General features: G+C 45.5%; 1 protein-coding gene across 3 annotated transcripts in view; it reads left to right on the top strand.

The window, feature by feature from the left end:
• FAM219A (family with sequence similarity 219 member A) overlaps positions 1 to 23,922 on the top strand; it is a 95,974-nt gene extending 72,052 nt beyond the window's left edge. For 2 of the 3 annotated variants that reach the window (XM_063423547.1, XM_063423545.1), the window contains exons 3-6: positions 9,163 to 9,265; positions 13,176 to 13,256; positions 13,587 to 13,641; positions 14,791 to 23,922. In XM_063423547.1, the coding sequence (XP_063279617.1) occupies positions 9,163 to 9,265; positions 13,176 to 13,256; positions 13,587 to 13,641; positions 14,791 to 14,949 (398 nt within the window). In that variant the 3' untranslated portion in view covers positions 14,950 to 23,922. The remainder of the gene's footprint in view (positions 1 to 9,162; positions 9,266 to 13,175; positions 13,257 to 13,586; positions 13,642 to 14,790) is intronic. The other variant, XM_063423546.1, reaches the window with a different exon arrangement.
• The last annotated feature ends 3,646 nt before the right edge of the window (positions 23,923 to 27,568 follow it).

The following is a 27,568-nucleotide window of genomic DNA, read 5'->3' as shown; positions in this document are numbered from 1 at the left end:
ACAGCCCCCCAAAAGCAGTTAAACCTTGTTCAGGCCAGCAGTGCTTTAGCATCCATCCTTTCTCCTTTGGGACTGCCTGTGGTCCGGCAGCAAGCAGAGCTGGGGTGGCAGGGCCATAACCCTCAGTCCTGAAGGGACACGCCAGCAGCTGGAAGCTTGTGGTAACAAACCTCTTTTGAGCACCACTGCCCCACCAAAAAAGGGTAACAAAAGCAAGAAATACATCAGCATTAAAATACTAAACCATGACATAAACGCAGGATGTTGGAGATGTTAAAAATTGGCATCATCTTTCCCAGCACATTACTGCTTTCTTCAGCGTGAGTCAGGCTTTCCCTGATCCACTTTGAGCTCTCCTTGTCACTGGAACTGCCACTCCTTTGACTGAGGCATCAGTTCAGTGGTGCAGGTGTCTGACTTCCAGCTGCACAGCTCTGCAGAAGAGGTGGCATCTGTCATCCCCCAGCCCTGCTTCCTCTCCTGCAGCTCCTAAAGCAGCTACAGCCAGAACTTTTTCTTTCATCTTGTCTTTCAATCCTCTTTCTTAGGCATTTCAGCGGAGACTTGAGTTTTCTCTGGCCATTCCTGTTTCCCTCTGCCACTTAGAAGCCTGGCTGTGTTTTGTTACCAATCCTTTTGAGAGGTGTAAAAAGGCAGCTGCCAAACCCTCAGCCCTGCACCTGTAACAAGAGGCCAGTAAGGAACATGAAACAATTGATTGCCATCGCCTTTGCCAATCTCTGCTGTCTAACCACAGCAGATACCAGCCCTAAGCAAGGAGACAGAGGATCCCTTGTGGATGGGAAAAGATATAATAATTTATGTTATATATAATTTATTACATTAAAGATGGAATAGTTTGGGACTAATCCCTGAGCCCAGTTCTGATTCCTCTACCAAAGCATGGGCCAGCTTGGAGGAGCAAGGTGTCAGCACCCTGCCTTCTCAGACAAGGCACCCTACAGGGAGCAGGTTGCCCCATCCATCAGAGCATAAACCACAGAAGAAAGCCAGAGATGAAGCCATGAGCTTTCTCTAAACTCTCTCTAAAGAAAAAGAGGAAAGAGGTTCCCACTCCTCTCTGAGGTGAGTCACCCATCCCAATCAAAATACCAAAATGACAGGCCAGGCCCTTTGAAACTGAACTTGTGAGGTCTCCAGCTGCCCTAGATAAACCCTTCCTGCCTCGTTACCATCTGGCAGGACTTCAGAAGAGAGAAGAGAGGAGCAAGAGCCTTTGAGCTACCCCAGGTATAACAACCAAGCCACAAAACTGAGCTGTCCTCAAGGGCCACCATGCCCCAGTGATCTGGCAGCAGCCCCAAACAGCTTTTGCAGGTACTTCTGGAGTAGTAAAGAGAAATGTCAGGGCATGCAAAACACAAGGGTCCTCCAACCCTCCTCTGAGACAATAGAGGCCACTATCCCTCTGAAACAGAATTCCCATCAACCTAATTAATGAAAGCTTAATCAGCAGATTGACTAATCATAAACTTATTAAATAACTAATTGAGCTCTGAGGCCGAGTGTCAAATTTCCAGACTGTGGTAGCCCCACGGAGGGAGGGATGAGGACAGTAATCCTGTTAGGGGAGCAGGTTTGCTGTGTGGGGCAGCTCTCCAGCTGAGCCAAGTACCCAGGACTGGGGCTCATGAATTGAATAGCAGGAAGAGGCACCCTGAACTGTACATATCCTGTTCTCCTGAAGAGTTTCATAATAAACAGGCAACTCATCTAGTGAAACAATGCCTGAAAGTCCCCTTCTGGGGAGCAGAGTAATAGGAGGGTGACATGCCCTCCAAATACACTGCTCACAATTAGCTCTCCTTCTTTATCTTTTCCAGGGAAGAAAACAGTAGTGTTAACCAGCCTAGTTGCCTGTTTCCATCTGCTTTCATTTTACTAGACAGAAAATACAGAATTTTGTTTGAAATGCACAGGTTTATAGAAACCAAATGCAGCAGATCATAAAGCAGAATGGATCAAATATACACCATTTTGCTGCTAAATAAATCCAGAAACATGGCTTGTACTGTCAGCTGTAGTTCAGTCCTAGTAAAAAAAAAGGCAGAGAGTCCTTTCCAAGCACAGTGCTGGAGTCACCAGCCTGTGAGTCCCTTCTAAATTCGTGTGGAGCCTATGGTATTATCACTTAGGACTTTATTTGTTTTGCCTACTGATGGAACTCAGCAGGTTATTCCAAACAGGGCTATGTGCCAGTCAGTGCAAGCTTTCCCAATGACAACATATTAATAATATTTTAATTATTATTTATTATATTATTTTAAATCTGTAGTTTATGTAGGCGATATAACACATGCTGTCTCCCATAGACCGATCTTCAGCATGTAAGTATGGACATTTGACTAAGTGTCTATGCAGTTCAAGCCTGCTAATGTCAGACTCTATTCAAGTGGGTTTTATATATAAATACACACTGTATGATAACATCCTGTGTAACCAAATGCTATGAATATTCAGCTAAGCAACTTTGTGCTACTACTCTCCTAAATACACATCACATTTAGTACATGCCACAGTAACCTTAATGCTTCTTCACAGAACATCAGAACTCATAATAAACATGATGTAGGCTCTAATATTACCTCTGTGTATCTGGAGAGTGTGCCTGTAGCACAAGTGATGTTTTAAATGAATTGAGCTATTTAAATGAAGACAGCTAAATTACTCTTAAAAGACTCCCTTTTTTGGTGATTTTTTTGGTTGGTTGGTTGGTTTTTTGTCAGTCATATCATTTAGCAAGGTCAAGCAAATGGCTTTGACTTAAATCTGTGTTCAGTTGAGTAAAAATAATAAGGGGGCATTTGTAGAAGTTCTCCCCAGGTGAAGTAAATTAATTTTCTTTGTCCCTTTAAAATACATTAAAAGATCGTGTGGCTCAGTTTTATGGATTAGGTCTTTTAGAGATCAGTTTGTAAACAGAAACTTTTTAGCTGCGCTTGTCAAGATGCAAATGCTTCCCCAGATACGTAACTTTGTTCTTCTGGCTGGCAGGAAAAATATTCTTTGAAAAGTAAATGAAAATACCAAATAAGTCCCTTTCTGAAGGTGAATGTGGAAAATGGAAAAAAAATTACATTTAAATATTGCCAGTGCTGTTCATATATTCCAGTTTTGACAATGACAAATGAAATCCTTATATGTAATATTTTGCAGCCATTAGGAATAAAAATCTCAATCCTTTAAAATTAAGTGAAAAAGCACACTCTGAATGAGAACAAAATAAATGCCCTTGTGAGGTAAGAGCTATGACAATAGATGCCTTTGAAATCAGTACAGAAAGGTGTTGAAAGATGAAGAGAGATTAATTGCTGCCTGCTGCTATGCACTCACAACCTGTCTGCATAAAATGGCTGCAGAGACAGCTCGAGTGGAGGACTGGGAGCAGGAATCCCAGTTCTGTGCTCCCCTGCTGCCACAGATCCTCTACATGGCTTTAAGGTAAACCAGTTATATAGTTGCTACCAGCAGTAAAACATAACTTACTATTTTACAAAGATGATTCACTATTGTATTAAGCTGTGAAGAGGTAGAATGTTGTGTGTTCAGTGTTGTTGGTTTGGGTTTTTTTTACTGAAGTGTACAGCCAGGATGCTTTCATTGCAGGAAATGACCTGCTCTCTTCTGGGGCTAAGCCAAATAGCGCATAGAAGCAGAGAAGCTGTTCCTTCCCATAATCAGATGAGGGTCAGAAAAATGAGATGTGGGGCTGGGATAGCATAGCTAGGAAATGAGGACATGCTGCTGGGAACATAAAGCCACTTTTTGAGATGCATGGTTTTAACAGATGATAGCTTTGGTTGGGACTGGATCAAGCCTTTACACATTCTCCTCTGTGCTAATGAATAGTGTGATGTTTTGATGTGTGTTTTCTGAAGGGAAGTGCAAAATAACATCATCCAGGCCCTCAGAAGCCTCTCAGTAACTTGCACAGGCAGTGTTCTAGCTGAGCATTACCCCAGATGAGCACTGCACTGCTGTGCATGCAATGCATTGACTGCTGCTGATAGTAGTTCTCATGAAAGAAGTTAAGGACTGCGTCCTTGAACAAAAGACACAGACATTAATTCTGTAATCCCTAGGTCATTGACTAGTTCTCAGTGAGGCCTTCTTGGGAACTAAAAGGAGTTTAAAACCACTCCCAGACCATTGCTGTTTGTGCCAGTTCTCAACCATAACAAAGGCACAGAGCTAGAGCTAGATCAACAGCATGTATGGAAATGCTGCTATTTGATCTTCAAAACTTGGTCCAAGAGGGACCTTGGAAGACAGACTCATACATCTGTTCTTCCTAGCCAGCTCACATAGCTGGAATTAGAAACTAGAAAATTGTTCACTATTTTCCCTGAGTTTGTCTGGGTCAGAAAAATAACATGTTTCAGCTAAGAATACCATTTCAGCATTTCACCCAGGTTGGTAATTGGATGACATAGTTGTCTGACCTTCGCTATCTGAACAATCTTTTCTGAAAGCAGTGAAACAATCCTTATTCAGATGGCCTGTCCTGAATAATCAGTGTTGATGCCTGGCCTGTATCAGCTTGAAACCATATTCCCTGTATTCACAAGCAGGGGGCTGGTCACAGATAGGTCCTTTTTGTTTCTGCTACACCTGTTTGTTTAGTAAAAATCACTTTTCTTTTGCCTTTTTTTTTCAATGCAGGTAGGCACAGCCATCAGCTGCACTAATGCCACCCACATGGTCACATTTACACTCCAGGGAGCACTGAGATCAGCATGGTCCTATCAAACAACTTTCTTACACCTTCCTTTCCATGCAGCCTGCAGGCAAAGCCCAAATTTTTTACCCTGAAGTCCTCTCCAAGCAGTGACACAGTCCTCACTGACAAATACTCTCTGTCAGAGGTGAAAGAGAAGATTTCAGTGTTACCTAGATTCATGCTGATGTCCCCCAGCTAAGCAATGCAAGTGAACTAAAATCAAGACTTGGGCCTGAAGAAGCTGTAGACAGCATTTAATTCTTTCTCCTTTCATTTGCTCATGAATCTGTTCATCGTTCAGCAGAATTTGAGCAGATGTATTAATTTTATTTAGTGCATAATTTAAATTCTCAGCTTACTTGAGAAATTAGAATTCATCAGGGAATCACAGTCCTCAGCCTCAAAAACAATTTAGCTGACTGTGGGGGACAGAGAGAAAAACATCCCAAAATCTCATCTCATCAACCTTGAAAAAGAAAAAATACAGCTTTGTCACACTGAATTAATTTCTCTTTGTCTTGCCACTGCAGCAAATCCCATGGGTCCACACTGCATTGTCCCCATAGCAGGAAGCTCCATCTTCTCCTGGTCAGGCAGGTTCACAAGCAACTGATTTACTGAGGTCCAGCCAGCAGCCCTCAGCAAAGAGACAGGAGCACTCAGCATCTGCATGTTCCACCCCATTGTGCAAAGGAGGCAAATCAGCCTCATCTGCCATAAAATAGTGTTTGTGCCAGTCAGGCTGCCTCTGCTGAGGGGGTGCAGGTAGTCAAGCACAGTGACAGTGTGGCAATGGCATCCTAAACCACTCTCCACCCACCACTGTCTGATCATAGCCAGACTCACCCACTATCTTGGGACAAATGGAAAATGTGGATTTTGAGTGTCTGATTCTCTGAATAGCTCTTCAGCATAGTACAGCATGATGTTCACCAGATTCCTGCATTGTCTGTGTTGCTTCATGTCACAAAAGGAGCAGTTCAGCAGGAGACTCAGGCATATGACTACTTTTGGTGTTTCTGGTTTGGGGAAGATAGGCAAAACCAAGGCCACTCCTACGTAGCAACATGCACCAAACAAATTGTTCAGCATTTCATTTACAAAAAAAAAGGGAAATTTTATTAAAACTGATTATGATTTTGTTTAAATGCTGAAACCATAGAAATAATATTAAGGATTCATTCAAGTCTGACTTTTAGTTCAGAGACATTTATGTTAAGTCCATTCTGCTTCCCATGCTCCAGGACTATTTTCTCTCATCATAAAGCAGCTAGACAGACCCTGGCAGCTGAACAGGTAACCATTTTATATTGCACTAAATCATCTCAAACAGTACTTGAAATCATTCATTAGGGCTGTAGGTGTTCCCATAATAAGGGGAGAATTCAGCCACTCTTTAGTCTCCCTAAAGAGGCTCCCTATGGGGGTGTGTGTCACTTGTCAGCATGCAGTTATCTGTCCATCCACCCTCTGACACATCCTGGGTCAGGCAGGTGAGTGAATACTGGGACAGGGACAGTTTGCTGAGTGTTTGGCATGCTGGGACACCTATTTACTAATTTTGCAGGCAACTATAATAGAGACTCTTGCCAGGCAGGACACAAGGCTGGGCCACTTGTGGTGCTGATTGTGCCTGCAGCATGCATTTCTTTTGCTCCTTTATACTTAGGGGTTATCCCTGTCTTACTGAGTGCTCCATGGTCTGTTTGGCTGTTATCTTGTCGCCAGCAGAGCTTACTTTGAAGCTGCACTTGGGGCAGATGCTGAATGGCTCAGATGCATCTTCCCTTAAATGATGTTTATGTCATAAGGGACAGAGTGTCTCAAAGATGAAGTGACAAGGTAAACAATAAAGGAGGGGCAAGATGTGATGTGGCTAGCAGATCTAGACAAAAGGCTATTCTCCATGCTGTTCAGAGCAGTATAATGGTGTCAAAAGGATCCTGGACCCCCTCCTCACATACACACACACACACACACACACACACTCATGTGCTGGTTCATGTCTTCTTCTGACACAACATCCAGGATTATCTGGAGTGGAACCGGTGCAGACAAATTCCCCAGTGAGTCAGACTGACAGCACAGCTGTCTGTATTCTCCAAGTTCTCCCCAGAAACAGAAGACTGCTGCTTTGCTTCACTCAAGCATGGAGACAGGTAGATTGTCTGTGGTGGGGTGACCCTGGCTGGACAGCAGAAGCAAATCAAAGCTTCTCTATCACTCAGCTAGACAGAGGAGTGGAAACACAGCAATGGCATGGGCTTTCCACAAGGTGACAGCCTCTTTCAGGCACCCACCTGCTTTGTTATAGGGTTGTCCATGGACTGCAGATGGATCTCTGCTCCCTTGTGGACCTCCATGGGCTGCAGGGGTACCTCACCGTGGGCTACAGGGGAATCTGTTCTGTTACCTGGAGCAGCTTCTCTTCCTGCTTCTGTACTGATCTAGGTGTCTGCAGGGCGGTTTCTGACACACCCTCACTCCTCTGTCTGGCTGCAGTTGTGCAGGATTCTTCTCCTTTTCCCAACTGTCTTTTCTCAGAGTCTCTACCACTATTGCGAATGGGCCCAGCCAGGACCAGCAGCAGGTCTGTCTTAGAGCCAGCTGGCATTGGCTCTGTTAGGTACAGGGAAACATCTAGAAGCTTCTCACAGAACCCACCTGTGCAACCCTCCACTACCAAAAACTTGCACACAAATCAGATACATCACTGAACACAGTGATCCTGCTAAGGGTCAGACAGGATCCTAATTGACTATGTTTTGTAATGTCAAAGGCACACACAAACTGCTTCATGCCCTCCCAACCTTCTCTACTCTATCCTATGTCTTGAAGGAAACTGCTGTCTGGAAAATTAGTGAAAAGACAGAAGGAACCTGGGTGTGGTTAGGGTTCCTCTGTCTGTTTCAGCCCTGCTGGTGTTCCTGATGATTGTACACAAGCCATTACACTTGCACTTACAGCATATTAAGCCACCTGTAACCATTTCATCAGCATCCTAAAGCATTGGCAGCCTGTCTCAGTGCTGTGTATTTGTGGTCAGCACTGGAGCTTCTGATGGAGATGAATGGAAATTGGGTTGTATTTGGTGTTGTAAGTATTTTCCTCCATAGGTCTGCTTTATCTCTCTTTAAACAGCAAAATTCACATATGGCTAGCAAAATACCAGCCTTTTATTCCAGAGACAGAGGTAACCAATGCATTTGCAAGTTCCATACTGAGAAATTACTCTGATTTAAGGTTTTGATTTCAATCCTGAATCAGTCTCTTAGTTGCTCAAGCCAGAGTGAGTTGTTAATCCAGTCCTTCTCCTGCCAAGTTCCATGTGCATTTATTCACCTCTGCTGTCAGCAGGAGCAGGTGGATATGGTTTGTAGGTGTATGTACACTTGTCTCCGTGTTCCTCATCATCACAATCTCTAGGCATCTCTGCTGCTTTTTTTTCCCTCAAGAAAGGGAGCCTTGAACATGTGTCCCCCTGCTCTGACTTATGACTGTTGGCCCACCTTGAACTTGCACACCATACAAACATGCTGCTTTTCCACAACAAGTAGGAAAAGCTACTTTTCTTTCCAAGAGGAAATAAAATCATAAAAAAGGAAAAGAAAAAGAGAAAAAAAAAAAAAGAAAAAAAAGAAAAAGGGGAAAAAAAAGCATGGGGGGAAGGGAAAAAAACCAACAATTCACACATTGTAAGAGAGGCAGAAGAAAAGCAAATTCACTATTCAGGTCCCTCACCTAGAACTTTGGTACACCTATTATTCAGGCATGCCACAAAAGTAGTGTCCAGCATTTTATCACACTCTGGAAGGTTTTTTTTAACTGGTCTCATTCCTGCCTTAGTGACCCCATGTGCTCAGCTTTTCCATACAAGCCATGCCTGCACAATGAAATTGGCGCAGTTAGCTCAACTTTTGTGACTAGCTGGTAACTCAACTGATCTTCTACAAGAAAGAAGGAAGGACTTTGAATCAGAAAATTTAATATCAAGTTATATACACCCCTGGGTTCCCATTTTCATCTGCTGGAGGCAGAGCCATATTAGTACAGCACAGTATTGGAGTCTGTGCAGCAACCAGCTGCAGATAGGGACAAGGTCTCTGCCCGTTTCTGGTTTTCTCAGCTGGGTTTCATCCAGAAGCTCCAAGACCTGTAAGGTTGTGGAGACCAAGATTTTTGCATGTTGCTGTCCACAGGCTGCTGTGAATGAAGGTAGATTAGTTTTAGTCCCTGGTGACCTTGAAGAAAGTGGGACACAGCTCATCTTTGCAGCATCTCTCCATAAGAGGTGCCCAACTCATGTCCTTTGCTGTTAATTCTGCTGTGCCTTTTGCCATTATCAGATCTGGGTTTCTTCTTATGGTGGCGAGCTAGGTTGTTGCTCTAATTTTGCTTTTCCATTCCTATCTCCTATGCAGAGAAGCAGAGGGAGCTGGCTCGGAAGGGCTCCCTGAAGAACGGCAACATGGGAAGCCCAGTTAATCAGCAGCCCAAGAAGAACAACGTGATGGCACGAACAAGGTAAAAGACTGGAAAAGTACTGGCAGCTGTGCTCTGAGCTGCAATCCCTAATTGTCCTTGGGTGGCCAAGGACAGTGTTCATTGCATTTGCCTACTGCCAGCCACGCTGCAAGAGCAGTGATGGCTCTTCCTGGAGCTGGCAGGCCCAAATGCCCTGTGCTGCATTGCATCCCAGCCCCTGGGAAGATGTAGGAACAGCTGAGCCCAGGACCAGTGGTAGTGCAGCCTGTAGAAGGCAGAGGCAGCCCAGCCAGGTTAAAATTTAGGTTGATAGAGCCATCTTGCAGTTCTGAGTAGTCTCAGGTAACACCTAATCCTGACAATGGGAGAGGAGCTGTGCTGCTTCATGAAACACAAACTGGTTTAGAGCTTAGTTCTGCCTTGGTTGCTTTTGTCACTGTAAGTTCCACTGCTCCTTTTTGATAGTGACCTATTCTGCCACTGACAGGTTTAATGAAGGCTTGTAAATAATCTGTCTCTGTTTGCCTTTCTATACACCTCCTCCACCCTTGGAACAGCAGTCACATTTGCTGGAGATGCTATGGAAGAGCTCTGTAAGAGAGTATTAGGCAGTGCTACAACCTGGTGTAAACAAAGACATTCTGAGCTGAATATTTTATTTAGAGTATTTTTATTTTTTTCGTGCAGACTTCAGTACACCAATGAACTACTTACCTGTGTTCAGAAGGGAGGAAACCCTGTGAGCCCACAGGATTGCATGCTTTGTATGCTGCTAGAAAGGTGGCAGGTTTTAGTGGAGGACCTCACTAAAAATGACAGAGGAATCTGCAGAATGTTGGATGTTTACAGATGAATGGGAAAGTTGCCTGGATTACCATATATTAAATAGAATATGAGCTGCAGGTCAGAGTCTCTCTATATGCAATGCATCTGCGAGATGAGATTTCTTGTTCACACTAGTTCCCCAGATGCATAATACTAGCCATAAATCCTAACAAGACCTTGTCAACTTTTAGTTGTAAGCCCCTGAAATACAGGTGGAATATGCAACATTGTTTTCTCTCTGTGTTCAGGTATTGAGGCCATATAAAAGAGCCAGACCCTTCATGGCAGCAAGAAATTCAGGAACTGTGTTCAGCTGCATTTTCCATGCCCACTGTTGCTCCTTATCTTCCAAGTGCATTCTGGAAAAACTCGTTTTCTTTTGGCAATAGCTGCAGACTAACATCCTGAGAGGAATGGTAGCAGATTTGCTGCTTGAGAGTTCTAGAAACACTGAAATTAGTAAAGGAAGATAATACGGGAGAGAAAATGGGATAAATAGAAACCTGTAACATGAGTGAATTTTCCATGGAGAGATTGTTGTTTCCAAGCTGCCAATGAAAAGAGCAGAGCAGTGACACCTAATGACAAAAGATTTCAAACAGCCAGCTCAGTTTTATTTCACTTAAGGACATTCGAGCACCTCTGAATGGTTCAGTCTGTCTTGCCACAGGCCGGGCAACACCAGCAAGGCAGAAATGCCACAAGTTTGTTCAAGCGGCTTTTCACAGGGTAACAGTTGCAGCATAATGGGATATATTCCAGGAGGATATGATGCAAAACTTCCAGATTATGGTTTAAGTCTGAACTGTTGGCTTCCTCAGGTCTCCTCAGGAGAATACGCTAAAGCCATTTTACCCTTTTTGACAGTTCTGTTCTTCTTACCAAATATGTTTTCCTTTGTGCTTTGCCTCTCCTAGTCTCTACTCCACCTCCTCCTTCTTCCCCAAGGTCTCTGTTATTATGCATTATCCCCGTGGATTTCTGACATCTAGCCTCTAGTATAGGTTGCCTTCACCATTCAGTCCTCTTCTGGGACAAGGGTGCAGCCAGCCTTACAGGTGAGAGTAATTGGATCCATAACATTCTCAGTCCCTCTAAAAGCAAATTCAATGTGAATGAGGTTGGGGTGATGCTAAATTCTTCCAATGAGCACAGACAGAGCCCACAACACCATCCACACCACCTGAACACAATTGGATGCTACAGAGTACTCAAGGTCACCTTGGACCTTGTGGTCCAACTCATGTTGCTTCAAGTGTGCAAAAACAGAAAGACAAAGAAGCTTATACTGGGACAGCGGCAGACAAAAGCAGCTACCACTGCTACCTGACTTTATTCCAAGGACAGTGAGAAGTGAAAATAAGGACAATCAGGATGTGAGGGAAAGATTTAAATCAGGGGCAGAGACACTATAACAATTTTTGTCTGTTGCAGTTAAATTGAAGATTTTTATTATTAAGAAAAAAGACATTTCTCAAGAAGAAGATGTGGGCTTTTTTTCATCAAGTAAATATCACCGCAGTGTTCCCCTCCTAGATCCCCTGAGAGTGCTTTGTTCACTGATGATTTAATAACAACTGTCAGTAAGTATATATGGAGCAGGGACTAGAAAACTGGAGAGTGAAAATGGGAGTCAGTACTTCTGATATCTATAGGGACAAACTTGTGCTGCCAAATCTCAGCTTCAGTTCCAGACATCTTTTCTTCTTGACTCCCTGCCTACATACCTCAGGAGCAGAAGGACTTCTGTGGTAGCAGAAGGACTTCTGTTCCACTTCTGTGAGAAGGGCTGCTGAATTCTGCAAGTGGATCCCATTTTTTCCAGTCCCCTGGTGCAGCAGTTTGGAAATTCTGTGTCACGTTTTAAATTAATTTATTTAATTTATGTTTCAATAAACATAATAAACAGTAAGAAAATATAACTAATTGTGAACCTACATATCTACTTTGTTATAGGATTTGATATATTTTACTCTCCCTGAGCTTGCCCACTGACAGTGCTTGCCAGGACTCCTTATTTCTAAAATTATTTATGGCTTGGTGCAATTTTCTGTGCAGAAACAGAAAAACATTTCAAGTAGTTAGAGAGTAATTGGAGTATGGATGAGATGGATTATCATCTTTAGACTTACATTTCTTAAACTCTTCATGAAGCATCGTTGTGCATCATGGTGTATTGTTAAAGACCATTTGGGAGAAAACCTGAGTTAACTCATTGAAAGAGAATATTTTTGTCACTTTTATGTTTCTTACCTGCTGAACAAAGAATCTTACTCCATTTGCTGGGTTTAGTTAATCTTATTTTAAATGTAAACCAAACTATTTTTGCAGTTTTTGGATGGAAGAACTCTGTTGTGAACAAGATACCATTGTATTAACACATTTTCTTTATCCTGGAAGTTCTGAACTCTGCATTTCACAAACTCTCCCAGGCAGTTAAAGGTGCAGAGTCATCTTCAGCCTTGTAACAATTCTGATTTACTGAAAGTCATCACAAAAAATGAAATTTAAAAAGTGCTAGTCTGAGTGGTTTCTTATGCTGGCCACAGCAGCTCAGATTTCTAATATTACTAAATTTAGGACTGAGACCTCAGAGACCTCAGAAGTGTTGTGTTGCCAAAGTCCTGCATGGGGATTCAGAAAGAGACACCTCATAAATATTCCTGATGTCCAATAGCAGATCATTTGGCTCACTGGGCCTCTGGCTTCACCTAGCTTCTTTCTCCTATGTACTTACTGCTGGTGTCAAGTATGCTTGCCAGGAAAAGACAGGCAACACAAAAATGAGCAATCTGATATGAAAAGCAATGCTAGCCAAACAGGTTAACCAGAATGAAGTGCAAAGTGTCCCAATTTTTTTTTGTTTTTTCTTTCAGGAAGGGGTATATTCCCAAGGCATGTTAATGTCTGTGAAATTAGTGTTAATTCCTGTGAAACTACTGTAGGGTACCCAGAGACACAGTTTGCTCTCTCTGAATTGCACCCATTTGGACATCTTCACCAATAAGTGGGGGCTTGCAAAGAAGTGAAATGGGGAAAGCCAACTATCATATAGCTTTACCCTAGGCAGTGTGTGTTGCTGAGCTTTACTGTGTGGTTAATTGACAACATTTAATTATTTCAGGCTCGTCGTTCCCAATAAGGGCTACTCGTCGCTAGACCAGAGTCCAGATGAAAAGCCCCTGGTAGCCCTGGATACAGACAGGTATGCAAAAGGTTAAAAAGGTGATATACATGACAGCTTAAGTGAGTTTTCATGCCAGAGGGCAGCACTCACACTCTGCCCTCCACTGTTCCCTCTGACCTATGCCATGGTGGGTTTCTGTGTGAGCACAAGTGAGAAGAGCTGTGAAAAAAGAGCACTGTGAGGGAAAGATCTGAGGATTACAGATAAAAGCTGCTCTACAGACTCCCTTGATGTAACTTCTTTGTGCCTCAAGAACAGTTTCATGGCACAAGAAAGATAGGACTAAGTGGGGAATACAGGTCTCATCTAACTAATTCCTTCTTTGCTGTATCTTGTACTTCCCTGCAGTGATGATGACTTTGATATGTCCAGATATTCCTCCTCGGGATACTCATCAGCTGAGGTGAGTTATACTCTCTCCTGCCATCCTTGCCATGAATGCAAAAAAACAGAGCAGTCAGAAATGGCTTAGAGTGGCCTTGCACAGGCAGGAATGTCTACACAACAAATTTAGCAGTGGTATAGACTCAGTGAGTTTGGAAGGGGCCATGGCAGAAGCTGTGTCATGTTGCTTTCTTCTGTGGTGATCCAGTTGGCTCCGTATCATAACTGCCATGGCAAAGAGATCTGCCCATCAGCAGTTTTCACAGCTACCTTTGGTTTCACTCAAACTTTCCCTCATTCTGCTTAGTCCTGCAGTGACCCATGAGGTTCAAAAGCATCATGTTGTCTGCCATGGCAGCTCAGCAACTGTATGCATGCTAAGGACACAAATGAAGGATCTGAGGGTGTGCTGTGATTTCCAGTTATTGGAGCGCTCAGGGTCACTCAGTGTGTGTTTACTTGGAGCAAGCAGAAATTCCAGGGAGGACTTGCAGATATGAACTCTTGCCCTTTCAAAGAGAAAAGGCAGGAAGCTCAGGCGTGTTAGTTCCTCTGCATTGTTTCTGAGTATATTCCCAAACTCACTCATGAATTTGTTGCTCAGCCTCTGGCCACTGCTTCTGTAAGATTTTGCATCCAGGGTGCTGAGCAGCCATTCTACCCACAAACTGCTCAGAACTCTTCCCCCTTGTATCTCTTCCTTGGATAAAATACCTCTGAAACCCTGGGCAACAGCCAAGAGCAGTGACCATATCAGATAATCTGAGCTGTTTCTGTGCCCTGATGAAGTGTTGTCTGTACAGATCCAGTTAGACAGAACTTGCATCTGAGATCACAAAGACAAACTTTACCATCTTTTCACTGCTATAGTGTGCCCCAGACTGAGAGGGGGAACTGCCCATCTGCCAGTAAATACTATTTTTACATTACTTTAACTGAGGCTTGTCCTCAGGAAAAAACTATTCCAGAACAAAATGGTGTATCTTATTCTAGATATTCCTGTTCTGGAGAAGCTAGTAGCCTACCCTCACCTCAGGTCAAAAACTAGGACTGTGGGGTAGCTGTTAATGATGGGGGAATACATTCCAGAAGAGGGGACCTCCTTCATCTTGTGACCAACAGAAGTAGGAAGTCCCAAGTGTTTGACTGTCTGTCTCTTTGTCTGCAGCAGATCAACCAAGACTTGAACATCCAGCTGCTAAAGGATGGGTACCGATTAGATGAGATCCCAGATGACGAGGACCTCGACCTAATCCCCCCTAAATCGGTCAACCCTACCTGCATGTGTTGCCAAGCCACCTCCTCCACCGCCTGTCACATCCAGTAGTGAGGCCGGCAGGCTGTGATCAGTGCTTTCCACTATAACTGTAAAACTTAACAGCCATTGCTTCCTCCTATGGTAGGACGTGCACCTCTTTGTGTTCATGGAGCCAGGAGAAACCAAAAAATTCATTTTATGATTGGTTGATAACTTATTTTAAACTATGGTAAAACAAAAGAGAAGTTGCTGAAAGTGCCAGGCAGTGCCTGGCAGAACTGACTGGTCTGGAGAGCGAATGCAGAGGGGTCCAGAGATACCTCCTTGGTTTGTTTAGGCACTGGGGATATTTTGTAAAGTGTCTTTTTCCAGAATGGGAGAGGTCAGATGGGACGTCAGGTAATCCTGCCCACTGAAACCAATCCATTTGCAAGATTAGAGCAAGTTGGAGGTATCAAAGCGTTTTACCAATGAGAGGAAGTCAGTTCTTAATTCATTCACTAAACCTGTTTCATTTGCATAACCAAAATTATATTATAACTGGGGCACAGGAATGGGGACGGACCAGGGCATCCTTTCTTATGGCAAGGCTAGCCAGGACTAGCATGACACAATTCATTCACTTGCAAAAGGGACAAGTAGGTGACATTTCACTGTGAGTCTGTACCAGCTACAGCTGTTGTGTCACATAGCCAATGCAATCTACCCTTAGCGCCACATTAAATTACCACCAAACACATCAGATTTGATCTGCAATCCACTCATGCACCTCAAGGATTTGCTCATTGCCCAGGAATACCAACCATACCTGTGACTTCAGTTCAGTCACGTATTCTGACTTCAGCCCTTATTTAATACCTGTGCAACCCTTCTCTTTCCAAAAAATCTTAAACTTTGTTCAACTCAGAAGAAATGAATCCTACATGAGTCAGGACTAGAGATGTACAGCCTGAACGACAGTGCAGGAAAAGCTAGTTGAAGAAAGCACATTTTACCAGTGCTTGACTCTTGATATTCTCTTGCCACTGTGTCACTGGGTGCCTGTGGGAGAGACTTGTTAATGCTGAAGTCATCAGTGTGGTGGGGTCAGACTTGAGAGGAATTTTCAGCAACAACAGAATAATGAACAGCTTTAGCTGAAAGATGCCCATGAGAGGAAAGTACTGTTCACTCCCTGTCTGCCGACTAGTGAGCCAGACATGGTCCTAGGTCAGGAGCAGTTGTGTTTTATTTGGTGCTAGAAAAGTTAGGAAACCTGTTACATTAGGTTGCTGGCCTGAGCTCCCAGTTCACCAGCAGATTGTTTTGAATGCAGAATCACTTCTGAAATTAGGAAACATGTTCTCTCACTGGCTTCAGCATATACAAGGGATGGGCTGGCATTTTTCTTGGTGTTCAAATCTTTTGCCACAGGCACAATTCATGTGTTTTCCTGGCCTTTCAGGAGGAAAGACCACCTGCCTGGAGTTATCACCTGCTTTGTAGACTGGGAAAGGAAAAAACTGAGGGCAGTTCTGAGCTTCCCATCAGAATTCCTGAGTCACAGAGGACTGAGTCACTGAGCTGCACTGCAACAGACAGATACTCCATCTGAAGGGAGCTGAGTCTTTAAGAAGTCCTATTCATAATTAGCAGATTTTTTTTTAGCATCCTGTGCGGTGCAAAGCTTGATGCTAGCCACAGAGTGAGTGAAGGAGCAGGCACACGAGATTCCTGGGCTTATTTACTAGGTGGTATGGACAACTTTTAAAGCTGTGCTTGTCCCCTCTGCCTAAAACAACATGCTGCCACCCTGCTCTGGGCCAGAGAAAAAGGACTTGAATGGTGCTGTTTACTGAGCATCCCTGCCTCTTCATGCAGAAATGATGGTTAACTTGCCAACTCCTGTAGGGATAGTGTTCCTCAAGTGAATTCATCTCCTTTTCTCACCACCTGGTAGTGCTGAGGGGAATATTTCCAAAATACAACTCAGATTGAGGTTATCAAGTTGTCTGGAGGTAGGGGAAGCAGTAGAGTAGAGAGAAAGATAAAAGGGAAAAATATTCCTTAAGGAGTCTTTTTTCATGAGGAATGTAGTCAAAACCTAATAGAAATACCGTGGTCAAACCAAATCCTATAGGACATGACCAAGGCTCTTTAAATCTCCACTCTTCTGGGGAGGGACTTTGCAGTTCAGCACAGGTATCATGGAATGTCTTCATCACATTTATCCTCCTGGGTTAGTCTCTGTGCCTTCCAGCTGGTCTGCACATGCTCAGCCTTTCCCACAGCCCTTGCTCAGGAGCCCAGAGCGTTTTGGACTGCCTGCTAGAGCAACAAGTCATCTCTTCACCTGGGCCAGCCACTGGGGGCTGCACATCCCACAGGTCTCCATCATGCTGCCGTCATAGAATTATGCTGTCATCTAGGTTCAAAAACACCCTTCAGACCACTGAGTCCAGCTATAACCAAGCACTGCCCTGTTCAGTCTAGGATAGAATGAGGCTTGCTGTCACTGTTACCTCTCAGGGTTAACACCTTTCTTCTGAGGGACAGACTTCCACTTAGTGGACTTGGCAGTGCTGGATTAACAGCTGGATTCTATGATCTTAAAGGTCTTTTCCAATCTGAGTAATTCTATGACACCATGCCCATGGCACCATGACCCAGTCATTTTATTGCCCCTGGTGCTGGTTTTTGCTTGCCATGTGCCCTGAGACATTCCCCAACCCTGCAACTGCCTTCAGCTCTTTGCATTTTGTGATGTACATCTGCTTGTAGCACAACCCTTTAGGGAGGGAGAGAGATTAATTCAGATGTTCCACCTGGTGCTTCCTCCAAATACAGACTGAAGCACAACTCATGTTTTTGCCTGTGCACAGAAGGAGTTGGTTGCAGAAATAGTTGGTTTGGCATGACAGTACAGGACCATAAAATGGCAATTTTTTGGCTTCTCCTCTCTATGCTTTGTGTTCATATATTTTATTAGGAGAATAATGTAGAAAGGGTGGGAAAAAGTAGTTACCTGTGTAGGGTCATTATCAGAAAGGCTGAGTGGCTTAAGGCAATGCACATGTGGCTGTTATAGAAAACTCAACACTAACTCTTCTGAACTGCAGCCCCTTCAGCAGATTATGACCATGCAGCATGTTTGTTGGCTCATTATGGAATATTGAGGACTGCCCATTGGTATGTATCAACCTCAGATGAGGCTGGTTGCCCCTGTCTGGTCTCATGTTCAGACATTTGCTTAAGGTAGCAGGTTTTCTGTATGCCCTCAGAGTCACAGAATGTGTAAGGCTGGAAGGAGCCACAGTAGGATCATCTGATCCAGCCTCTCTGCTCAAGCAACCCTTGTTGGAGGTTATGCTGTGGTGATTTCCTGAGAAGATGTGGAGATGGATGGCTATCCTGGGACTGCTCTCCTTGTACCAGTCTCTGCCACCATGGCCAGAAGAAGAAGGCAAGAGCACAGACTCTGACTCTATGTGACAGCATTTCTACAAAATCTACAGAGCTGCTAGGTGATCTCTTAAATGCAGATGGCATGCAAGAAAAAAATTGTTCCTTCCTCCAGTCTTTGCACCAAACAAGGTGGCCCTCTCAGGCCACATTTTCAATCCAAAGTTGTACAGAAAACCAAGGGGAGGAATACCATGGAGTATGAAATGCTGCATCACTGTCTACCTACATTACCATGCAAACAGGATGTAAGGATATTGATGCTGGTGCCTCCACAAAGGAATTTGCATTTGATGCCTCCTAAAGCCAGACTGAGTTTTTGTTAGGATTTTATGTAATGTCAGTCACCAAATAATGTGAGTTTCAGCAGATCCTTTTCTTTTATCAGATGTTAATCTGCTAAAATATCAGCTAGTATCCTTTAATGTGAGCTGAATTTGAACTCCACTGTCTCAGCACTCTATTCTGTCTCTCTTGTCTGCAAACTCCACATTTCCAGGTGTCTCTGGGAGGAGGAACATCCTCCTAGTCTTGAGGAAGGTCTGTAGATAGCATGGTCATGTCTGCTTTTCTGGTGTTTGTAAATAAACTTTGGCTGAAAGGAGGCTGATGCCCATCCTGAAAGCTCATTTGATATCTTACCAGACACATCTTGAAGTCAACCCTTGAAAGAGCCACTGGGTAATATCTAACATTGCCACATGTCTGTCCCTGGCATGTGTGCTTGGCCATTGGATCTGCTGTGCTCTTCTGGCTGTCCTGCCTGCAGATGCCTTGCAACTGCAAAAGCAGGTGACCATTCCTGCTGCAAGGACTTTGAAAGGGACTTCAGCACAGCTTCCCCACAGACAAGATGGACTCAGCTCCTTCTGTTTGTTTCACCGGCTCTTGTCCCAAAGGGAGGCACCCACTGTGTTCAGTGGTTCACTGGCTGACACACAGGTCTGCAATCCTGAGCAGAATCCTATCTTTTCCATGCACAGTCTGATCCTGGGCTGGCCTGCAGGCTGTACAGGAGAATGCAGGAAGCTTGAAAAATGCAGTGCCCTGTGTGTGACTCAACAGAAACATGAAGATGCTTTTGAAGAAAGGAAAGACCCAGCTGGGCAACAAACGGAAAACAGGAAAAGGAAAACAGGCAATAACTAGAAAGATTGCCAAGTGCTGTCTTGGCCCAGGGCAGATCCCAATTGCCCAAGTTGATCTGTCTCAGTGCAGTGCTGATGGCCAGCAGGGAGTAAAGCTTGCTTTCAGGCGAAACACCCTGTCCCTGAGCTGGCACTGCAGCCAAATACAGCCCTGGTGGATCTCCTGGTCAGTTAGAGCACAAAAGTGAGATCTGGGCTCCTTGCTGCTATTGGTATTTGCTCTAACCTCAGGCAAATCACATCCCTTCTTGATGTCCATTCCCTTCTGGAGCACATGGGAGAAATCTGCCTTCCCAAAGTGCTACCACCATCTTGCATGGATACTGCCAAGTGTGTGAGGCACTATTCATAGGACAGCTCTGCAAGCAGGACATAAATACCATACTATAGAAATTGAATTGCTATTTTCAAAGTACTACTCTGCTTTCTCTCTGTTTACCATCTTCTGATATTCCTCACACATGCCAGAAGGTAGCAGGGTGGAGGTTAGTACAGAAGTTAAACATCTTTGGAGAAAGATGTTTGTCAATGATATGTTATCCTGTTACTTGGCAGCTGACTCTTGCACAACTGGCTTCTGAGTTTGCCTGCTCCCAGAGGGAACATGTACAAAGATCTGGTGGCCCAACAGCACCATCCACTGAAAGCAGAATTAAGGAATTTAGGTGTGCAGCTTGGGATGGCAAGTAGTGATGAAGGGGAATGGAGAATTGAAAGGCTCATATTTGGGATATTCCCATGACAGTTTCATGCTCTTGCTTTTAGCAACCATATAATCATCTTACCCTTTAGACCTGTAGTTCTGCCTGGGCTCCTCCTTTGCTTTTCCATTCTCACTTAAAATCCACCTGGGGTATTGCCACTCTTACCTAGAATGCTATAGGCTTTAGCATCTGACTGCTGCTTGGCTCAGCAAGCTTGGGCTGCATGTTCAAAAGCAACATCTGCATAGAGGAGCAGTGCCACAGGGCTAGCTGGGAAGGCATGGAAACATCTTCCTTTTAAGCCTCCTTTTCACCTCTAGGCATACTTGTCTCTTCCTTTCAAGGCTCAGCTGTGAGAGGGATTGCTCCAAACTACATTCATCAGACAAACCCACCTTTGTTACAGAACCACACAAGACCTGAAGCAGAAGGGCCAGGAATTTAGTGTAAAGGGTGATTTTGTGGCCTGGGATTATCTAGAGGATGTCTGTGGAGGTTTCTCATAGGAGTTGTGGTCCATATTTTAACTTCCTGTATTATGCAGCTGAGCTGCCGCATTGCTTCCCAAAAATTTCAGCTACAACCCTTCCTTTACCGTACTTGACATTGCTGGTAGTCCCAGGATGACAGCAGCTGAATGCTGCCTGTCTGAGCGCATCTGTAACAGCTTGCTGGGGAGGCAGAGCTGGGACTGACTCAGGTCACACAGAGCATAGCCCCATGGCGCACACAGGCATGCAGCAAACTGTGTCACAAAGCAGCACAGACACCGGCAGGACAGGTTGCACTTTCCCTGGTGACTGTGGAGAGCAGCTTTTCCCATTGCTGTAAAGACCCATTTGCTACTGGTGGTGACTTTGAGCCTTTTGCTTTCTCTAAAAAGCTAATCCAACAAAGGATGGATTTGCTCCTGGAAGGTGCCCACCTCACTGACAGTGCTTGGCCTGTGGAGGTACTTCCTTAATAACAAATGGTGATACAGGTGGTGGGACTGTATCAAGGAGTGGAAGGTACAAAATAAACCTCATTAAAATGTGGCCGTCTCAGACTGTCACTGTAAAGCAGTGCAGTGGGCACCAGGAAAAGAAAAGGACACTGAAAGGCCATGCTAAGTCCCATAGCTGCAGAGATAATTACCCTCCCAGAGCAGCATTTCTCCCCTAGCTGCCCATGCAGCTGTTCCAGGTGAGCTCCCTTGAGAAGCACTGCTCTTCACCCAGGCTGCCTTTTTGTTTTTGCAACCTAAAAAAGCTGCAACTCCATTTGGTACCCACCTTTCTCAAGACGGCATGATCTGGGAGACACAATTTGTTGAGAGATACAGTACACATGGAAAGAGCTGAAAAACGTGGGCAAGCACTCTTCATGACAGACCTTCATATCCATCCCCCAGTTCACAGATTTATTTGTTAAGTTTCTTTGCATGGAGAAGCTGTGTTCAACTTGTGGCTGCCTCTGTCCTAAGACAAACCCCAAGCAAAAGTCAGGCCAGCTGTAGGTCAGTGAACATGATGGGATGAGAATCAGACAGGGTAGGGTTTCTCTTCACCCACATGAAGGCTATGGGGCTGAGGATTCACCAAGTTCATGCAAAACCTGGTGAGATCCAGCCCACCAAGCCGGATGCCTTCACCCTCCTGGCCTCAGTGCTGTGGGTCCAGGTCTGCAGACCAGGTCCCAGACCTGCCAGCCCATATGCTTCTGGTGTGGGCTGGAGTCCTGCAGCAGAGGCTTTAGAGGGCAGCCTGTTGGCTCTGCTCTTGCTGCACTGGGGCAGGGTGTTGTGAGACACTGGTGGGGCTGTAGTTCTGCTAGAAGAAAGACTCTGGTGGAGGATGAAGTCTTCGCAGGGGAGACAATTCAGAAAGTTGGGGGTTTCCCCTCCCCTTTTTGCACTTTTTAAACCCTTTTTACTCCTTCCGCAGAGGTTGTTGAACCTTCAGTTTAATAAGGGAGATGAGCTGCCATTAAATAGGTTTCTGAAAGGTCTGAAAGCAGGTGCTGGCTGGCGTGCAGAGCTGGTCTGTTCCTGATGCGATTTCCAGACCTTATTGTCCAACCTGTAGCAGAGACACCCCATGAGCTGGGCGAGGACTGGGGTGGGAGGGTCAGCACCGGCCATCATGCCAAACAGCCATGGCTTCCCAAACTGAAGAAGAGTCAGACCAGGAAATGGGGGAAGGAGCAACCACAGTAGAAAGATAGCTAGTTGAAACAAGTAATCTTCGGTATCTGTGTCTAGTGATTAGTCCTAGAATTGCAAGCCTTGTTATATTGCACACACGTCCTCCTTCCACTCCCCTTTTCTCAAAGCAGCCATCGCCTTTCTTCCCCCTGCCCCATGCACTAGTGATGAGCATCAGAGGCAGTTGCACCAAAGTGATTCTCAGCCCAGTTCTGCATCCCACTTTCCCACCTGAACCCAAGGCAACCCGGACAGTAGTTGGCCTTCACGAGTCTAGTAATTCCAGTTCGGTTTCTTTCCTTGTGTTTCATGGTTTCCTTCCCATGCACTCTAGCAGGGCAGTATAGGAGGCTCTGACCATGTCCCAGGAAGTTTCATTGCCCCCCTTGCAGACATGCACCTTACTGGGAATGTACTGGGTCGATGCTGGTGAGATCTGGCACTGCCAATCTTGAATGGGTGGCAGCTGATGGGGATCCACCCAAGGAAGTTGGCAGAAAATGGCTACTGTCCCTTTTCTTTTCTTTTTTGAGGGAGAGAGGGAATTTTTTTGGCATTAAAATTATTGTCCATCTTTCAGTGGCCAAGTTCTGGGCTGCATTAATAATTGGGGTTCATTGACTGTCCAGGCAGGTGTGGAGCTCTGCACCAACCTTAATAGCAAATGTCATGGCTGTAGCCAGAGCCTATGTACAGGATGGGTTTCTTCCATGCTGGAAAAGTACTTTCAGCAGGCTCCAGATGGACACTTCTGGCAGACAGAGAAACAGCACTCCTCCAAGTCCAGATCAAATCTGCAGTTCCATTTTGTGTCCTCAGCATGGAAAAAATCAGCCTAAGCAAATGCCTTCCAGATCTCCATTCCCCGTGTGGTGCCTGGTGCCCCAGGGGAAGGAGTGGTGGGAAGCATTTCGGGATCACCAAAAGCAAGATCCTTTCTGGATTTATTTAATGGAAATACATTTCAGGACAGGAGACCTCCCGACCTTTGTGTTAACCACAAGAGCAGGAGATGAATTTCTGGCTGTCCTTGCATATAGTGAAATATAGCTGAAACAGCCAAATGCAACTAGAGTTAACTGTAGGGTTTGACCTGAATAACCTTTTGATTAGGAAGATAAATTTGTTGTAGCTTGACCTTAGTCCTTGTTAGGAACCTGCTAATCATTTGACATGCAGAGTGTATTAATGCTGCACTTAACTTGGCCATTGTTTTTTTATCTGGTTTTGGGAGTTTTTTCGCTCCTGAAGCATCAATTTGCATCTTGTATGGGTTTTCTTTTGTTTCTTTTTCTCCCATTAAGATCATGTAGCACACTGTTGTACTTTTGTTCCTGTCTGTGTAGAGTATTGCCTTAAACAGATCAGTTGTGTTATGGTTTGTTTTGGGTTTTCTCTTTTCAGTTTTATGCATTAATTTATTTTAAAATGTGGGGGTTTTTTTCAAAAACATGAAAAACGTGTATAATATTTTTTTTAACATTTCCATTGCAGTATTTATCATTGTTACTGGTTGTGTGTAGTGTAACGGAATTAATGATATTAAAAAGCATACATATGAAAACCAGCCTGACAGCCTTTTTTTTCATTGGAGCAAACCAGGGTGAGGGGATGTGGATTGCACCAGCTCCTGTGAGCTCCCAGCAGTCACAGATACTGAAACCAGGGGTGCAGCCTTCACACCATGGCCTGCTTGGTCCCAGAAACAGCAGGGGCTGTGACCTGTGTGAATGGCAGAAATAAATATTCCAGGACTGGCCACCAATGTTGGGGAAACACAAGTCCTCAGGGCAGCAGAAAGGCTCACAAAGCTGAAACCTAGCCCCTGCATCTGGTCTGCGAGAAACAGAAAGAACTGCTGCATCTGTACGACACCAATGGGTGAAAAAATCTTTTTTTTCCAGCCTTGCCCCTCAAAGTGTTGGCACAGGAGCCAAGCCCTGATTTTAAAGTCCAATATCAACAGCTGGAAAACCTGGACCACCAGGGATAGAGGACACCCATGGAAACCAGTGGATCATGCTGGCAACAAATCTCATGCAGGATTAGTACCCTCACAACCAAGAGGCTTGGATTCCACCTCTGCACAGTGGTGCTCCCCAGACCTGTGCCCTGGGTTGCTCCAAGGCCAGGGAGCTGGGGCAGAGTTAGGCACTGCAGCGTCCACCTTCCCCTCCCAGACTCCCTGGAGGGGATGGGCTGATGGAGAGCATAAGCCTGGCTCAACAGAGACCTGTAGGGTGTGAAAATCAAGGGCAGCTTGTTTTCTTCTTTTCTAAGGGCACATAATTCAGTTTTGCAGAGATCACTCAGGTGTTATAGGTTGTCCAGCAGCAAACTAGGCAGGGCTCTGCAGCCCTTCAGGGGAAAAGGTTGTCATCCCACTGCTAAGATGGGTGTGGATCTGCACCCATGGATCTGCCAAAATGAAGCAGCAGAGGGGCTGGGACAGAGAGCACGGCAGGGCTCTGACTGGGCACTGTGTTACAAGCCAGACCAGAGCAGGGCTTGGCTTGTCCCCATCCCTGCAGGGGCATCTCTGCTCCACTACCCAGCTCTGGAGGAGGCAAACCCAGTTCATGCCACTGCCACTCTGGCATGACCTAGCTGCCTCTGCACTGAGACGGATGAGGATTGCTCACTCTGATTGCAGAGGCCATTACTGGCAATGGAACAGCAAACAAGGCATGCAGGATCACCCAAATCCAGCTTTTAATTTAAAAGGGGAGACACAGCAGGCAATCATTTCCCTGGCTACCTTGTCAGGCTAGGCCAGTTGTGCTGGTGCTGTGCCACAGGCATTGGCTGCACTGGTGTGAGGGTCTCTGCCTGCAGCTGGATTGCTGTAGAATTTCCAAGGAAATACAGGAGAAAGAGGCATGAAAGGCCACAATCACTGCTTCTGCACCTCCCAAAATCAAATTATCTTGATTAGGACCAGCTGAAACTACTTCCTACCATTGTTAAGGTAGCTGCCAGGAGGAGGGGAGGGAGCTGGGAGCCAAGACAAAATGAGGAGGATACAAGAGGGATGTAGGCAGGAATTGCAGTCAAAGAGCATGGCTATGGAACTGACAGAAAGCCACCAAATTCCACTGCTCTCATTCTACGGCATCACTGATCACCCTGGGCTTCAAGTGCCAACCCAAACTTGTCCCAGCAGGCTGCATGTTCCTCTTCTCTAAAAAAACACAGGACCCCCAGCAGCACTTGCACCAACTCCTAGTCCTGCTCACTGTGCTCCGTCAAAAGGACCATCCAAGAGTGGGCTGCACAGGAGCTCTGGAAGGAGTAAGTTTGTAATAGGTAAATGCTTCAGGAGGAAAACCTCAGGGTTTCTACACCTACACAGTTGCACAGTTGCAGATGCAGGAGGGTGGCCCAAGGAGGGTGCCTCACTGTATCTCTGTAGTGAGGCAGTGTCACGCTCCCTGATCGGGAAAGTGTTTGACACCCGATGGCATGTGCCTACTGACTTGTTCCCTGGAGCTGCATCCTGCTGTGGCTTTGGTCTCTCAGAGCTGGCAGTCACCAGCAGAAGCTGTGACATGTCAGGCCTGTTCATGGACAGGTTTCAGAGTGTGCCAGGCACAGGACCTGCTGAAGAAGGGAAACTGAGGCAGTGACAGGGTTCATGCCAGGCTGCTGTGTGACATGGTGATGATGGGGCTGCTCCGAGAGCTGCTGTAACACAGTTCCCAGACTCAGGTGAGTTCCAGCTGGTGGGTCTTCCATGCCAGGGGGCCATGTGAAGGGCTGGGGCAAGTTCTGAACACTGAAAAGTCCCTCTCAGCCCTGGTCCTGCAGGAGGAGTGATCCCTGAGCTGAGGCCCCACTCAAAGGTTGTCTGTGGGCCACAGCTTTCCCCTCACAGGCTAAGACAGTCACCGGCACTGAGAAAAAGCTCACTACAAACCAGCTCATCTCCTTTTTACCATCTCCTCATTACTATGTGCATTGTAATGAAGGAGCAAGCAGAGGGCATGGAGAGGGACATCACCACTGTGCAGGACAGAAATAATGCATGCTACCAACCCGGGCACTGCTCTGCTCCATGAAGCCCAGCCCTCTCAGGCCTTGGCAGCTGTAGGACATTGGTACCATCCTGTAACTCCCTTCCCAACCTCTGCTTGCCCCATTCCTGGCAGTCCCAGTGCACTCACGTCATCTCCCACTAGGCAAAGTGCTCAAATGTCTGTGGATACCCTGGATGCAGCGGCAGAGGAGCCAGTGATGCCACTCTCTGTCCCATGGTTTTGGGTGAATGGGGAGCTTGGGGAGAAGATCACACGGCTGCTACGACCCCCAAGGGAGGCTTGATGCTCAGCTCTCCAGCTGCATTTCCAGCATTAGATCCTGCCAAGTAATTGGTATCACCGTGTGTCCTGGCAGTCATGACGGCAGATGCTGTCACATGGAATGGATGTTTCTTCCCACTGCCTACTGTTTGTAGGGATTAACAATGCCCTCATTACAAAATCTATGGAGCCAAGGCCAGCCCAAGTAGCTGACTGAGGTGGCAATGCAGGAACACTACAGGAACACCATCAACCATCAAATCCTCTGCCTATCAATCTGAGGTGAGCTGGTTGTCCAGGTCCAAAAGTTCTGCCAAAGTGCCAGCTGTCCTTCTGTATCACAGAGAGCACATCTCCATGGGACCAGGGGTCTGATGGTGCTGGCAGGGAGTCTGTTTATTCCCTCATTGCATCTTGTGTCCTCCCAGTGCCAAAGGGATGCTCTCGCTCAGTATATGTACTTGTGGCTTTGCTGTGGCCATCCATCTCCTTCCCTGGACTCAGACTGTCCCTGTCCCAGGGATGTCTGCACAACCTGAGAGTTCTGACTTCCAATGGCCCATAAATATCTTACTGATAGTAAGTGCTGCCTGAGGAATATTCTCCTGGTGCCCTATAGTCCCCATGGACTTATATGACTGATCCTTAGGAAAGTCAGATCTACTCCCAGGACAGATGTTTGTATGCACAGTCTCATTCAGCCATGCTTGGGACTGTACAACACCTGAAATCCTGCTTGCATCCCTGAGCCTCACTTGCATGTAGCTTAGCATCTCCCAGATTTTGGGGCCACACCAGTGTTTCTTGGCCTGCTCTTGTAATTTCTGTTGTCACTGTGCACTCAGCTTACCAAGAACACATTCCCTCTCCACACTGTTTGTTATGCAGTAATCAGCTCTGTCCTTCACCCAC

Source organism: Prinia subflava, chromosome Z (genome assembly GCF_021018805.1).
Source record: "Prinia subflava isolate CZ2003 ecotype Zambia chromosome Z, Cam_Psub_1.2, whole genome shotgun sequence".
Taxonomy (NCBI): Eukaryota; Metazoa; Chordata; class Aves; order Passeriformes; family Cisticolidae; genus Prinia; species Prinia subflava.
Note: the sequence above shows the minus strand (reverse complement) of the source record. Positions and strands in the feature narration are given on the sequence as shown.